At 42.5% G+C, this 17,041-nt stretch overlaps 1 protein-coding gene across 1 annotated transcript; it reads left to right on the forward strand.

The window, feature by feature from the left end:
- The first annotated feature begins 426 nt into the window (after nt 1-426).
- LOC147456671 (glucomannan 4-beta-mannosyltransferase 9-like) lies at nt 427-5,600 on the forward strand. The gene is made up of 9 exons (XM_086515099.1): nt 427-1,460; nt 1,636-1,734; nt 1,933-2,185; nt 3,155-3,265; nt 3,351-3,487; nt 3,581-3,694; nt 3,884-4,083; nt 4,279-4,470; nt 4,789-5,600. The coding sequence occupies exons 1-9, from the start codon at nt 1,131-1,133 to the stop codon at nt 4,946-4,948; spliced, it is 1,596 nt and encodes a 531-aa protein (XP_086371225.1). The 5' UTR covers nt 427-1,130; the 3' UTR covers nt 4,949-5,600.
- The last annotated feature ends 11,441 nt before the right edge of the window (nt 5,601-17,041 follow it).

Genomic DNA, 17,041 nt, shown 5'->3' on the forward strand with positions numbered 1-17,041 from the left:
TCTACGCGCACATACACACACGGCCCTTAAAATTCCTGTGTCTCCAACTATAGCTCATATTTCCTTGTCATTGTCTGTCTGCTCTCCTCTCTCTACACCTGTCATCTTTCTCAACTGCTGTGTGCATCGTCCATGACCTTATTAGTTGTAATAACTCCCGGTGATTAGCACCTTTCAAGCATGAGCTTTGGCAACCGCCAGCGGAAGCTGGGGGACCCTTAGGCAAGCCGGTAGAATTCATTTTCCCGCTAACAGTGAATGGTTGGAGAAAGAGGACATTAATTTATGTGGAGAGAGAAAAAGGAGGAGAGGAGTTGGTGGTGCGCGTGTGACGGGGGAGGGGGGGGAGAGAGAGAGCGAGAGAGGCAGCCAGGCAGAGAGCGAGAGAGGCGTGGCCTTTGCTTGCATTGAGAGAGAGAGAGAGAGAGAGAGAGAGAGAAAAAGAGAGAGAGAGAGAGAGAAGAGAAGACATGGCAGCGGCAACAGAGGTGAAAGTGTAGTGTAGACAGGCGGGCTAATGAAAGGGACTTATTACATTAGTGAGTGTGAGAAAAGAAGATGCTTAAGGTGATACTCTAAATAGGAAGCCTTTAAACACTTCCGTCTTCAAGCTGCATTTGCCCTCAAGCGCCACTCCCTTCACCTCCCTCTTACCTTACCCCCTCCCTTGTGTTGGCCCTTGCAGCTTAGGCAGATCAGCAAGTAACTTGCTGCACGTAATTGACTGTGCTTTAGTTAACCCAGATGCGTCTTCATTGAGCCTAAGCTGCAAGTGCCAATACATTCACATTCTTAAGCAGGAGGGAGGAGGATCGCTGCACCCCTCTCAAGTACATTCGGGCATTCTTTTGGTCAATGCTACATTCTCTTGATCGATGCTACATTCTCTTGATTGAGCAGTAATATTGCATTGAACTTTGCTCGAAGGAATCTCAGTGCTGCAATCATCACCTCCCCGGAAGCCGTGAGGATTCATGTTGATGCTGAAGCAAGCATCACAGTACTGCATTGGTGGATGTTCGTTCTTCTACATCTGATGATTTAGTGAGGAGCCTGGACCATCAGCAGTGGTAGGCAGGAAGGGCTCCTTACGGAACAGACTTATTTAGTTTGAGCACAGCAACATCAGAATGGGGCGCACTTCGGAAAATCTCATCACGCAGAGCGGACAGACAGATGCAGAGAGCAGCATGATCGGGCAGCTGGTGGACTTTTGGTTTCAGATCCGGGCGCCCATTATTGCGCCGCTGCTGCAGCTGATGGTGAACATTTGCCTGCTGATGGTGATAATGATGTTCGTGGAGAGAGTGTACATGTGTTTAGTGATAGTGACGGTGAAACTGCTTCGGAGGAAGCCGGAGAAGCGCTACAAGTTTGAGTCCATCAAGGATGATGTGGAGCTTGCAAACTCCTCCTATCCCAAGGTGTTGGTGCAGATCCCAATGTTCAACGAGAGAGAGGTATTCACTCGCCTCTTCTGCGATGCTACAGCTTTGGGAAGGGAAGGGGGATTAGTGCTTTTTTTGACGGTGGTGAAAGTGCGCCAGCTTCTTTTAGAGCACAGGGCTCAGTACGTGCGTGTTCACTTCTGAATCCTGATTTAGTCATTCCCCACAATGTGGGTGTTCTGTGCAGGTGTACCAGCTCTCCATTGGTGCTGCTTGTGGGCTGTCATGGCCCTCCGACAGGATTATCGTGCAGGTCTTGGATGATTCCACCGACAACTCAATTAAGGTTAGCACTGAAGAAATGTGGATGGATCATGGGTCTCTCTGTCTCTCGCCGTCACATTTAATTTACAACCATTCCTGTTAACTTCTCACGATACATTTCCAACATGGCATTGTCGTCATTAATTTGCGTGCGATTGTCACTTGCGCTTTGTTTGCCACTGCTGCTAACCATAGGTATTGGGCATGCGACATTTTTTAGGAAATGGTGCAAATGGAATGCCAAAGGTGGGCAAGTAAGGGGATCAACATCAAGTATGAGGTGAGAGACAACAGAAATGGCTACAAAGCAGGTGCGTTGAAAGAGGGCATGAGGCGAAGCTATGTTAAGGAATGTGACTACGTCGCAATATTCGATGCGGACTTTCAGCCCGACCCGGAGTATCTGTGGAGAACTGTTCCCTTCCTCATGTACAATCCTGAGATTGCTCTGGTGCAAGCCAGGTGGAAGTTCGGTGAGTTATCTTGCTAACCATCAAAACGAGTACTTTATTATTTCATTGACCTAACAACTTAAGGCGCTCTCTCCCCTTCATCCAGCTGTAAAAGAATTAACAAATTAAACTAGATGAGGTTTGTAGCGAAGTGCGTTGCTTGAACTGTTTCATATCAATGCCGTCAATCGAGAGTTTCAGTTTTCCCTTTCTTTTAATTTGTTATAGTCATGATTGTGAGATCGATCTGATCTAATCTCGTTGTTCGCCGCACGTTGCTCCTTTGATGGTTTGAGATCAAAGCCATGCTTGCATGCAGAAGGGTAGATACCAGAGTCGATCATCCAAGTAATACTTAGCTTGTTGAAAGTCTCAACTTTATCGGCTTTCGGTAAGGAGTTGCTTTCATCTTCAGCTTCATTGTGATAGTAAGCCTAAACGTGGAGGCTCTTTTCCACTTTACTCCTGCGCTTGCCTTAGAAAAGAAGTAGAGGAGGCTAGGGCGAAGAATATAGAGTAGAGGAAAGTAAAGTTGGGCTACAAAGTCGGGTGCGCAATGTGCATGCATGGATGATGGGACGTGGTGGACCAACCCCGCGCGTGAAACCAGAATGTAACATTCTTGGAAGCAGTCGCAATGCGCATAGAGATTTTGAGGGCCGAAATTTGGGTTGGTAGTGGGGGACAGACATCAAGGGTGGCTTGCTCGCTATGCAATAATAATTGTGCATTGAACTTTGAAAACAAGAGGACTGCGTCCAAGGGAAAGGTTTTTAGCGGGACCCAAAAAAGTGACGGGCTGTCGTAACTTCTCTGTCCGCCACTTGTGTCCTCACACGTGGCTTCATGCTGTCGGTGGCAAGGTTTGCCAATGGCGTGAAAGTTGAGACCATGTACATGCCTTCTGTCATTAATTACGTACATTCAATTCGACTGCTCTGTTTCTGAAAACGATGGCGATTGACAAGAGCTTTTTGTATTGTGTGGCAGTAAATTCGGACGAGTGCTTGATGACACGGATGCAGGAGATGTCCCTGCACTATCACTTCTCGGTGGAGCAGGAAGTGGGCTCAACCACCCATGCCTTCTTTGGATTCAATGGTAAGCTGCCTTAATGTGCTCGATCACCGCAATTAACTAGTTGTTGCTGCGAGTGAGTGTCATGCTCTCGTATTATTGACGGCAGGTACCGCGGGTGTGTGGAGGATAAGTGCAATCAATGAGGCAGGAGGCTGGAAGGACAGAACTACAGTGGAGGACATGGATCTGGCGGTGCGGGCCAGCCTCAAGGGCTGGAAGTTTGTGTACCTGAACGAGCTTGGGGTAAAGTTCATTAGTTGCAGAATCGAACTTCCCACTCCAAAGCTCACAATTAAAGCTTGTTTTTCATCCTCCTTGATTTTCCTGTTCGTGCAGGTCAAAAATGAGCTTCCCAGCACCTTCAAGGCCTTCCGCTATCAACAGCATAGATGGTCTTGTGGACCTGCTAGTCTTTTTCGAAAAATTCTACCTGACATTTTGAAGAATAAGGTAAGCTCGCCTTCATAGTCACAGTTTCTACTTGACGATGGGTCGAAGCAAAAAATTGTCCGCATCAAAATGCTTACTGCAGCTCTCAGGCTTCTGCAGAATGTGCTGAATGTGCTAGTTGACCTACTTCAATGCAGTACATGAAAGTCTTGTCTACAATGATTTGATTTTGAGATGCTGCCCGTGCAGAAAGTTGGATTGTGGAAAAGGTTGCACATTCTCTATGCATTCTTTTTCGTAAGGAAGATCGTTGCCCACATCGTCACGTTCGTGTTCTACTGCCTTGTCATCCCTACCACTGTGCTAGTCCCTGAGGTGCACTTGCCTAAGTGGGGGGCCATCTACATGCCTTCTGTCATCACAATCCTCAATGCTGCCTGCACACTCAGGTGAAAGATATGTACTGAGCGCTGAATTGCCCCTTTCATTTTCTGTTTTCCCATGTTTGCAAGCTCCTTTTGGCATCCACTGATTCCATGCACGTGGCAGAACTGTTGTGAGGCTCATCTGCTCTTCGTTTAAGCTGTGTGTGTGTGTGTGTGTGTGTGTGTGTGTGTATGGGCTCTGACTTTATAACCTGCCAGGTCACTTCACTTAATTGTGTTCTGGATACTGTTCGAGAATGTTATGTCACTGCATCGGACAAAGGCAACGTTTATAGGACTTTTTGATCTTGGACGGGTCAACGAGTGGATTGTTACTGAAAAACTTGGGGATGCTCTCAAGAGCAGGCTTGTGAAGCTTGGCAGGAGAACTAGGATGAAGTTTGGAGAGAGGTATTTTGTCCTTGCTTATCTCACATATATGATGATCATTGCTAAAAATCAGGCAACTGAGTATTTTACTGATCGCGGATGCATTACAGTTCAGATGGTTGCATCCTTGTCTGTCCATCATGTCTGCTTGCTGGTTATTCCCCAAAGATTTAACCTGCCCTGTTTTTGTGCGATGCTATATTCCTCTTTGTGCTTGTTTGGCGTCTCTAGACAACAAGTTGCACTCCCATATCTATTCATGAAGCAATCTCTTCCACCAATTTGTGGTGGTTTGTCTTGCAGTTGCCATCTTCTAACCTCAGCTTCTGTTTTTTGCAGGCTACATGTGCTGGAGCTGATGGCTGGTCTTTATATCTTCTTCTGTGCTGTTTATGACTTCAATTTTGGGCATAACCACTTTTACATTTATCTGTTTCTCCAAGCTGCGGCTTTCTTCATAATGGGATTTGGCTACATTGGTACTTTTGTGCCTTCCTAAGCCCACCCATAGGAATACCAGTGAAGTGGGTTGCATTGCAAAGGTGGTTTCTTTTCACCTTTCCGGCCCTATCTTACTCTATCCAATGTCTGATGTGGCGAAAGTAGTTTTTCTCTACATTGGTCTTGTACGCATGCTGACCTTGGATAATGGAGGAAGGGAAAGCAAGAGATGCAAATGGAATCATGTTGTGCATAAGTATTGAAAGTTCCTACTTAACGAATACAATGAAGCTGTGAGAGATTAGTCTATGGAGGTAGTGGAGATGGCATGTGGTTGGGGGGGTGGGGGGGGGCGGGCGGGTAGACAGGAGCTAGTCTATTGTAATATTGCCAAGCATTCTTTGGGATATTAGCTTTGTTTTTGGCTCAGATCTACATCCCTCTACAAATAAAACAGCTCAATATGATTGGAAATAAATGCCTAGCTTCTGTAGCAGTGGAAGCCTTCTGATGCAAGCTGTGCTGACATTTTTTGTCGATCCTAGCTTGGCCGGGTTTGGTTCCATTTGATTACTCTCTTGCTAAGAGTGTGAAGCTGGTGGGGCTCTGTCCCCATCTCATTTTTTTTATCCTAGGGAGTCGCCAACTTGTTGTAAAGAATTGTGTATGGACGTGAAGCGTCTCACTGTGGAAAGATATGGCTTCCCTTCTCTCTTGACAACTGCTTTTGCTTTCTCTTCTCTTTTGGTAACTCATTTTGCAAAAAATTGATTAGTCGGTGCAAGTAAATTTTGGGTCAGCATAATAGTAATAGTAATGTGTTAAGCTTAGCTTAGCTTCGTGTAGACGTCTTACTCTAATCTCACATGCCGACATTTCAACTCTACACCCGTTGTACAGATATCTAGACTCACATCGATGCCAGCCCCCCCCCTCTCTCTCTCTCTCTCTCTCTCTCTCTCTGCGCGCCAGCTCTCAATGGCTGGGATTCTCTCGACAAGTCGCCGACGTGTCAATTGAAACCTTGGAATCTGGTTTATTGTTTTAAGCTGAGTGGTCAATTTTGGCAAGTTAATAAGTCTTTTGTGATGCCCACTCTCTGTCCTTCGATTCGAAGAGAAAATGAGGTGTCGTCTCTCTCTCTCTCTCTCTCTCTCTCTCTCTCACAAAGGGGTGTGCACATGGTGGAAACTTTTGATACAGTGTATTAGAAATGTTGAGTTGGCAGGTAAAATCCTCCCTCACCAGCTATCCCATGTTAGTAGGATTCGTCACATAGTTAGCCGCAACATCTTTACTGTCTCTTGCCCACTCACTTGATATGTTAGTAGGATTCGTCACATAGTTAGCCGCAACATCTTTACTGTTTCTTGCCCACTCACTTGATCTGAGAGCGTGTCCTCTGCTTTTGGAGATCTTGTGTGGCAAAATGCATTAGCAATAGCTTACAACGAAAGCCAAAAGCCAATTTCAACGCCCATGTGTGCGAACCCTTTTAGTGCGTTGCATGATCCTTCCAAAACCCTCGTTCCCCCTAATTGACATGCGTTGTACCTCTAGCTCTTGCTCACCAGCTTCTCTCTTCCATAAACATGTGCGTGATTAGTCTTCTTCTCTAGAGGTTGGTTGAGAACAAAGGGGTGTATTTAAGGGAGGGTAGCAGTAGTGTAAGGATAGGGAAACCTCTCTCTCTCTCTCTCTCTCTCTCTCTCTCTCTCTCTCTCTCTCTCGTCCATGAGCCTAACCTTAGGTGGCAAAGATGTGTGAGAGAGCCTTACATTGTAGGTCAATTTCTTAGTGGAGAGAAGAGGAGCTGATGAAAGCAGGCAGGTGGAGCTAGAGGAGTAGGACGAGGGAGGCGACGAAGGTGTGAAGGGTGGGTGTTGTGGGTGCGCCACATTAAGGGGAAAGGGAGCAGCTCTCCCTACACAGAGCCCTCTCTCTCTCTCTCTCTCTCTCTCTCTCTCTCTCTCTCTCTCTCTCTTCGAGTGAACGGTGATTTCACTACAACACGCCATGCAAAAACCAATGCGGATATCAACGACTCAAAGCTAGTTTTAAAAGCAAAAATCCAATCGTAAATGGAATGCAAAACCATAAACATAAGCGTGAAACTATACATGTATACAATGAAGAAGTATAATTGTATCAAGAAGACCATAGCTACAAAAAAAACATATATGGAGGATGTCACCCTCATGGTAATGCTTCCCAGTCGACGGCTTCTCCCTCCTCTTGCAGCTGGATCAAAAGGGCCACAAGTCCATGTTTGTACCAGTACTTCTCCTCTCCGCGTGTTGGAGGGTGCTACACGATAACTCTTTGCAAAATTATGGTTTAATCATTCGATAAGTCTTCAAATAATATATATATTTTTGACAATTTAAGCATACCTATAATACTTACAAACTCATGTCGAAGTGTGTCGTAGCCTTCTCTCCCAAGATATGACGCTTCAATAGACTCCGAACGTGCTTTGGCTTTATCTCTTTGCTTCTGAAATCTTTCAGGATTGTCTTGTGTATCTCGTGCAATCCTCGCTTACTCCTCCGCATCCAACCATGCCGACTTTGGAGTGCTGTCCTTGTACTTGTCTCTCACCTCTGACCGATGATGTGACATTGTGGCCCTCGTCATGCTCAAAATCCAATCATCCAAAACTAGATCACACCCCTCTGTCGGCATGTGGGGACACCCCCCTTGTCCTCAATAAAAACTTGTACTCTCTTTTGGGCTGCGGGAACATCGCCTACCACATTGCCACATCATCATTGGCTTGGATGTCGTCGGACGGCGCTATGGGGTTGCACCAACACCACACATTGACGCCACCGCCAGCTCAAGCACCACGAACACTATCTCCCGCTAGCGCGCATTGCACATGGATGCACAGCCATAGCCAAGGCTCCAAGGGGAGCTCCCTCACTCCACTTCATGTTTGTCCCAAAAAGAAGTTTGGGGCAACTTTGATCTTAGTGTGGCTGCATGATCACCATGTTTTGCAATCCTTTGCTCATGATTTAGGTATTGATAATTTTTCTTGTGCACATGTATTGTGCTCTTGTGCATCACATTTTAGAAGTTCTCAAATGTATTAGTGATGTTAATGTGATAGGTGTTAACATTAGATGCGTATTTAATATCGATCAACTCCATATCAATGGGCTCTTGTAACAATAGGTGTATTTTGAACATTGGTAAGGATAAAAACAGAACCTTTTTGCACGAAGAGGCACACAACCTATGAAGGAGTGAAAAGTGTGCTAGCCCCCCACACCACCCGCGTCCCCCCCCCACAAAAAAAAAGCATGCATGTGCACTCAGACAAAAATGTAAAGTGAGTAGTTGGTACAATCTTTTTTTCATTTGTGTTAAGGGGTATCTTGGGTGATGCCTTGGGGCTTGAAGAAGTGAAAAGTTTAACATTAGTTTGGTACCAAAAAGGACACTTTAGTGTCCTTTGTTTGCAAATTTAAATAAAATGGTACATGAAATCTAGAGCACATCTCAAGAAATGCTTTTGCAAACTTATAAATTGTTATTCAAAGTACTCATAGAAATTATAATCCCTCACTTTTGATCATAACCTCAATAGTAACTACACTCATGAAAAGAACCTACACAAAACAACATTTAGTGTTTCATTAAAACTCGTACTCTAGCCTAAGAAAAAAATGAGCAGGGTGCATGCAATAATCTGTGGTAACTACTTATATATGTGTTTGATATTTTTACAATTGTCATGTGAGAAAAAAATCTTTTCTGACTAGAATTAAATACAAAAAGTCTAGTGGGTCAAATATGCAACGTTCACAAATTCAATTAACGATCACAAAAAACATTTAGTTCATCTAAATTTACAATGTCTTATGATGTATATATATTAGATCTATGACTCCATTACATAAGGTGATAATTTTTAATGGTTATGCAAGCCACATTTGGTGATTTATGGCATATCCAAAAAATTGCGCATGTTGTAATTATGATTTTTTATTTATAAAAAATAAGCCTTGTCCACTTTTGAACTTTTTCATTCATCTCACTTATTTGTATACAAATACCTCATATGGACACAATTGGGGGATTTATATACACACTTTCATTAGTTTTTCATAGCAATGTTGTTTTTGCAAGAAATTACGCACTATAATTTTTTTCAAATGAGCTTAAATTACAAGATGCCTATGAGTTTGAATCCTTGAAAAATGCTTAGTTGATGGGTATTGACCTATAGATACATTATACATCTTAGGTTTTGTCCCATAACCTCATCATGTTAATGAAAGAGGGCTTGGAAGACCAAAATTTTCCTCTTTGTCAGCATTTTCAAGATTTTGGTCTTTTGATTATAACAAAAATCTAGTCCCATAACTAGGTTATGAAGCTCAATTTCTTGCTATAATAAGTTTTTTCCTATCCATACACCTTGAAATCTATGCGAATTCTTATTTTGATGAGAAGTTATGTTCAATTTATGAAAATTTTGTTAAAATTGCATTAAATTTCTATGATTTTTTCATCTTAAAACTTATCGTTATAATCTTAATTTGCTATTCATTTTGGTAAAAGTAAAATTTGGCTATGTTCTGCATTTCATAGCTGACCCAAAATATGAATGTGCCCTATTTTTTTTTTTCTACATTCACCAAATAATTATGACAAGTTGCTAGAAAAACAGGACACTTTAGTGTCTAAGGACATTTGAGTGTCCGAATACAGAACTAGTGTTAAAGAAACACAAAAGGAAAGTGCAAGGGGGACATGGTGGGTTAGACAATGATCTCACCTTTTTGCGCTAAAGTTGGAGTGTAATGCCAAAATACCTCTTTAATTTGTGAAAATTCTTAAAATATCCTTAAAATCTCAAAAATTCCCAAAATACCCTTGTATCTATTTTGATTGGATTGTTTAAGATTTTCTGACCTTTATTCCTTTTTGACAATTGAGATGTACTTTTGAGTGCTTAATTGCCTCACAAAAAAAAGACAATTATGTCTAAAATTAATGAAGCCTTCATAACCAACTCAAATTCTAGTTTTAGCATCTTGTATTGATAGACAATTAGTCTTCTTCTTATGAAAAGCTACAATTTTTTTTTGCCTTTGGAGAAAATTTATCTCAAAACAAGGGGTTTTGTGAATTTTGGAAAATTTGAAGGGCATTTTGGGAATTTATGACAAAATATCGGGGGTGATTTGGGAGAGGATGTTGCGTGGAGAGAGAGAAACTCATGTGTCAATGGTAGGGTAAAGACAGAAACAAGGTCGATGTCCTTTGTCAGCAGGCAACCTATTGATACTGCAAGTTAACAAGCTGACACTAACGCATAGACTACGACACTGCCTGCTGTTAGAGAGAGAGAGAGAGAGAGAGAGAGAGAGAGAGAGAGAGAGAGAGAGAGAGAGAGAGAGAGAGAGAGAGAGAGAGAGAGAGAGAGAGAGCGAGCGATCTCTTGACTGATTTGACAATGGAGATGAGAGAGAGAGAGAGATAGAGGGAAAGATACGCTATTTTTATTAGTAAGCTTTAAAATGGCCTAAAAAAGCCTAAAAGAATGCCTTAAAAATGTGTACATAATTTGGTAGGCACCATGTATATATCACTACCAACAAGCAGGCAGTGCCAACAAATGCTCTCTCTCTCTCCCTGTTCCCGACCCACTTGCAAGTCTTTTGACCACTCGTAGGGAAAACATGTTGCTTGGAGGTTGGCGCTATTGGTGTAGAAGAAGGCACGATAGGGAGGGATCAAATGGATGCCCATGGTCCGCCAGGGAAAAGGAGGTGAGGGTATGGCGATGTAGGGGGGATAGCTGAAGGACAAGAGCCAAGAATTTGTGTGTCATCTTTGTGAAGGGGGTTAAGGGTTGTGCCGTGATGATGGCGTCCCGCAAGCCAAGGCAGTTGCGAGGAGACGGTGCCGGAGGGGGGCAGAGCCAAAGAAAAGGTCAATGCTGATAGATGCAAGAGCCCCCCCCCCCTCTCTCTCTCTCTCTCTCTCCGAATGAGTGTCAATCCAACACCTAGTGAAAATGACCCATAGTGCAGGTTACACTAATCAGGTCAACATCAAAACTAAAAATAATGGCCCAAAAATGGAACAAGTCGCAAAAGAGGATGAAATGGAAGTGCCAAAGATGAGTGTATTGCGTGTTGGCAAATGGTGAAGTAGACAACAAAACACTCTGACCAAAGGAGAAAGGTTGTTGAGGTTGAGAAGGTACCAACAACACTCCAGTTCAAAATAAACTGGCATAGGAGTCAGGAAAAGGGGAAATTGAAGTTGTTAAAAATGTCGATAGATGATAACTCGATTAAGGTATTAGAAGCAATAGAGCTCCTGCCTTGCTTCACTCTCACCACCTCACACCCACCTTGTTGCATCAACTTCACACTCAAAATGTGGGTGGAAAAGGGCTCCTTTTATAGGTAAAAAAAGCTGTCCTCTCTCATGAGAGGCAGTCATGTGTAGCCGCCCTTGTGTTGACAAGTCCAAATCGGACCCGTAAATCCACCCATGTGTGGCCACCCTTGAGAAGACAAGTCCGGACGCCTTTGAATTCAGCCACCAGCCATTGACTACCAACCATTGGCCATTGACTACCGGCCACTGGCCAACCGGCCAGACCATCGATTTTTTTTCGACCACTTTTTGGCCAGTGTCCGATCATAATATTCCGGCGGAAAAGAAATATTCTAGCAGTGGGAAAATTTTGGTTTTCGGTGAGTGATTTTTATTCATGCATGATGTCTTCTCCTCATAAGGGGGACTTACAAATGTGTGTTTTTAATACAAAAAATTACAAGAGATAAATTAGGCTCCATACTTAACAATCTCCCACTTGGAGACTGATCTCCACACCAAACTTGTGACTGCTTTCCATCCTGGCTTCTTATCCTTGAATGCCGATTGAAGATGAGCAAAAGCTCAACTTCTCCTTGTTGACCACCTTTGTAAACATGTTTGCAGGATTTTCACTTGTATGCACCTTCACTAGCGTTAGTTGTCCCTCTTCCAAAAGAGCGCGTATGAAGTGACATCTCACCTCAATGTGCTTTGTCCTTGAATGAAAGGCTGAATTCTTTGCAAGATGGATAGCACTTTCGTTATCATTATACAAGACACAATTGTCTTGTTTGAATGCAAGCTCTTCTAAGAATCTATGAAGCCGTAGAATTTCTTTGCTTCTTTGCTTGCCTCTATCATTGCTACATACCCTGCTTCTGTGGTAGAAAGGGAGACCACTTTCTGCATCTTTGAAGCCCAACTTACTGTTGTGCCTCCAATTTTGAAGACATAGCTAGTAGTACTCCTTCGAGTATCTTTGTCACCTGCAATATCTCCATCAACATTTGCAAGAAAATATCAGCCTCCAAAAGACAAAGCCTTTGTTGTTGTCCCTTTTACATACCTAAGTATCCACTTCACAGCTTGCTAGTGCTCTTTACATGGGTTGTCCATGAACCTACTTACAACTCCCACTGCATGTGCAATGTCTGGCCTTGTCCGGAGCATAGCATACATAAGAGAACCTACCTTTGTAGCATATGGAACATTAGACATATAGGCTATCTCCTCTTGTGTCTTTGAACACATATCCTTGGACACATATGTGTCTTTGGACACAGATCCTTGGTTAGTTTAAAGTGACCAGCTAAAGGTGTAGACACCGTTTTTGCATTTTGCATTGCAAGCCTTTCTAGTACCTTCTTGATGTAATCCTCTTGAGATAGCTTTATTGTGTTCTTCGTCCTGTCCCTTGATATCTTCATGCCAAGTATCCTCTTTGCAACACCTAAATCTTTCATTGGAAAATATTTAGATAGCTGCTATGTTAGGTCTTTGATGTCTTGCATTTTAGCACTTGCAATAAGCATGTCATCAACATACAACATTAGGATGATGAACTTTCCATCTCCCAAATTCTTCGTGTAGATGCAATGATCTGAGTTGTATCTTTTGAATCCATGATCCGACATCCATCGATCCAACTTCAAGCAGCATTGTCTTGATGCTTTCTTCAAACCATACAAGCTCTTTTTTAATCTGCAAACCATTTTCTCCTTATCTTTTACTTTATACCCCTTTGGTTGAAGCATGCGAATTTCCTGAATTACACATGTCCTCAAATGCATAGTATGCTCTCTTTCCCCTTTCCAAATGATGCATAGCACATTCATGCACTTGTAGCCAATGAAGAAACACTTTTTAGACTTTGCATCTAACTTTGACTTTAGGCTTCTATCTATGTGCATGAAAGCTTTACACCCAAACACTTTGAGGAATGCATAATTCACTGGCTTATCTATCCATGCCTCTTTTAGAACTCCCCCATCCAATGCTGTTGAGGGTGACCGGTTGATTAAGTACATAGATGTACTTATAGCTCTCGCCCAAAGCTCAAGCGGTAGGCTTGTATGTAGCTTTGTGTTCGCTCCATGATTGTTCCGTTCATTCCTTTTGAAAGCCCCTTTTGTTGAGGTGTCCTTTGGGTTGTCTTTTACCTTTTCTAATGCCATTGCTAGCACAAAAGCTTGGCTGCAATATTTGCCTCCATTGTCGAATCTGAGGCATTTAACCTTGGTACCTGCTTCATTCTCCACAAAGACTTTCCACATTTGAAATATGGAAAACACATTGGATTTATTCTTCATGACATAAACCCATGTTTTTCTAGCTGCATCATCTATGAATGTTACATAGTACAATGAGCCACCAAGTGATGGTGTACTTGCAGGACCCCAAACATTAGAATGAACCAACTGAAGTTTGTTATTTTCTCTTTCATTTCCTGATTTTTGAAATTTTACCCTCTTTTGTTTATCGTAAACACAACCTTCACAAATTCTAAGTCCACTTCTTTCAAACCTAGTAGAAGCTTCTTTGATTGAAGGATTTCCATTCCTTTGGCACTCATATGCCCAAGCCGGTAGTGCCACACTGCACTGTAGACTTCTGTAACTATTGCACAACGTTGGAAATTGTGTGCTAACAGTACACAAGTAAAGTGTACCAACCTTTTCTCCTTTGGCAACCACCAAAGATCCCTTTGAGATCTTCTACTGTTTGTTTTCGAATGCAATGTTGTGACCTTCATCGTACAAATGTCTTGTAGAGATTAAATTCTTGCAAAGAGAAGGAACATGCCTAACATCTTCAAGCTTCCATTCATTTTCGTTAGCAGTTTTGGCACAAATTGTACCTTTGTTGATAGTTTTACAAGCTTCATCATCTCCCAAGTATACATACCCAAAATTACCTTTGGTGTAATCTTGGAAATGCTTCTTGTGTGGTGTCACATGGAATGAAGCCCCGGAATCTACTATCTAGGAATTAGACACATTGACTAACGAGAGAATTAAAGTGTCTTGCTCTACTTTACCTGCCACATTGTCCTTCTTCTTCTTCTTGGCCAACAATCCTTCTTGACATGACCCTTCTTGCCGTAGTTCCAACATTCAAGAACTGACTTTGTGTGTGACTTGCTTTGCCTTGAGAGATCATGAACATTTTGGTTTTTGAACCTCTCCTTAGGCCTTCCTCTTGTTTCCACTGGTAGTGCAGCACTTGATGATTCACCTATGCTTCTCCTTTGCATTTCCTCGCTTAGAGAAGAGCCACAATGTTATCAAACTTAAGAGTATTTGTGCCAGAGATAGAGTTACTTATAGCCATTACAAGGTTGTCCCAACTATCCGGTAGAGACAATAGTATAAGTAGAGCTCGCACTTTGTCATCAAAATTGATTTTTACCGATCGAAGTTGACTTATGTTAGTGTTAAAGTCATTTAGGTGTTCTGCAACTGAACCATTCTCTACCATCTTGAGATTGAACAAGTGCTTCACAAGAAATACCTTATTGGATATCGATGGTTTCTCATAGAGGCCGTCAAGTGACTTCATCAAGTCCTTTGAGGTCTTCATCTCTGAAACGTTGAAGGCCACCATTGACGCCAACCTTAGCCAGATTGTTCCTAATGCCTTTCGATCAAGGACAATCCATGCTTCCTCTGCCATTTTTACAGGCTTCTTTCCAAGACCGCCTAGTGGCAAATAAAGGTCCTTCTGGTAGAGATAGTCTTCAATCTGCATCTTCCAATATTGGTAGTTCTTGTTGTTGAACTTCTCGATCTTGAGTTGCCCTTTTGTGGCCATTACTCCCACTCAGTTCAAGGAATCATTTCCTTGAGATACTTTACCTACAAGCAAACCTTACTCTGATACTAGTTGTTAGGAAATAAGATGTAGCTAGATAGATATTTGAGTACCTTACTTAATGGAGAGAGAGAATTTTTCACACACAAGAGATTATAGAGTAGAGAGAGAGCGCACACATGATATACGTGGTTCACCCAATGTGGGCTACATCCACGGGAAAGAAACCACTCAATGGCTTTAGTACTTCAAACAAGAAGTAGGTTACAAAGGGATTATATCCTTAATAGAGCTCCTGCCTTGCTGCACTCTCACCACCTCACACCCACCTTGTTGCATCAACTTCACACTCAAAATGTGTGTAGACATGATAATGGAGTTTCAAAAATTGTGTGCTTCTCTCTCATGAGAGGCAGTCCAGTGTAGCCGCCCTTGTGTTGACAAGTCCAAATCTGACCCGTAAATCCGCCCATGTGTGGCCGCCCTTCAGAAGACAAGTCCACCATTGAAATCGGCCACTGGCCATTGAATTTTGCCACCGACCACTGGCCATTGACCTTTGACCACCGGCCATTGACTACCGACCAAACCACCGGCCATTTTCCGACCACTTTTCGACCGCCGTACGGCCATAATATTTCGGTGCCGGGAAAATTTGAGTTTTGCGGCGAGTGATTTTTCTTCATGCGGGATGGCTTCTCCTAATATCTAGGGCCTTACAAATGTGTACTTTTAATGTAAAAATTTACAAGGGGTAAATCAGGATCCATACTTAACAATTTTGCACTTTGAGACTAATCTCCACACCAAATCTATGACTGCTTTCCATCCTGGCTTCTTATCCTTGAATGCCGATTGAAGATGAGAAAAAGCTCAACTTCTCCTTGTTGACCACCTTTCTAAACATGTCTGTAGGATTTTCACTTGCATGCACCTTTCCCAATGTTAGTTGTCCCCCTTCCAAAAGAGTGCATATGAAGTGATATCTCACCTCAATGTGCTTTGTCCTTGAATGAAAGGCTGAATTCTTTGCAAGATGGATAGCACTTTGGCTATCCTTATACAAGACAAAATTGTGTTGTTTAAATTCAAGATGTTCTAAGAGTCCGTGAAGCCACATAATTTCTTTGCTTGCCTCTGTCATTACTACATACTCTGCTTCTGTGGTAGAAAGTGAGACCACTTTCTGCAGCTTTAAAGCCCAACTTACTGTTGTGCCTCCAACTGTGAATACATAGCCAATAGTGCTCCTTTGAGTATCTTTGTCATCGGCCATATCTGCATTAGCATACCCTTGCAAGAAAATATTAGTACCTCCAAAATACAAAGCGTTGTTGTTGTCCCTTTTAGATACCTAAGTATCCACTTCATAGCTTTCCAGTGCTCTTTACCTGGGTTGTCCATGAACCTACTTACAACTCCCACTGCATGTGCAATGTTTGGCCTTGTCCAGACCATAGCATACATAAGAGAATCTATCGCTGCAGCATATGGAACTTTAGACATATAGTCTATCTCCTCTTGTGTCTTTGGACACATATCGTTGGTTAGTTTAAAGTGACCAGCCAAAGGTGTAGAAACCGTTTTTGTATTTTGCATTGCAAACCTTTCTAGTACCTTCTTGGTATAATCCTCTTGAGATAGCTCTATTGTCTTTTTCATCCTATCCCTTGATATCTTCACACCAAGTATCCTCTTTGCAACACCTAAATCTTTCATTGAAAAAGATTTAGACAACCCATCTTTTAGGTCTTTGATGTCCTGCAGGTTAGCACTTGCAATCAGCATGTCATCAACATACAACATTAGGATGATGAACTTTCCATCTTTCAAATTCTTGGTGTAGACGTAATGTGATCTAGCATCCATTGATCAAACTTCAAGTACCATTGTCTTGATGCTTGATTCAAACCGTACAAGCTCTTCTTTAATTTGCAAACCATTTTCTCCTTACCTTTTACTTCATACCCATTTGGTTGAAGCATGTAAATTT

The sequence above is a fragment of the Adiantum capillus-veneris genome, chromosome 6, assembly GCF_014529385.1.
Source record: "Adiantum capillus-veneris isolate H3 chromosome 6, ASM1452938v2, whole genome shotgun sequence".
In the NCBI taxonomy this organism is placed as follows: Eukaryota; Viridiplantae; Streptophyta; class Polypodiopsida; order Polypodiales; family Pteridaceae; genus Adiantum; species Adiantum capillus-veneris.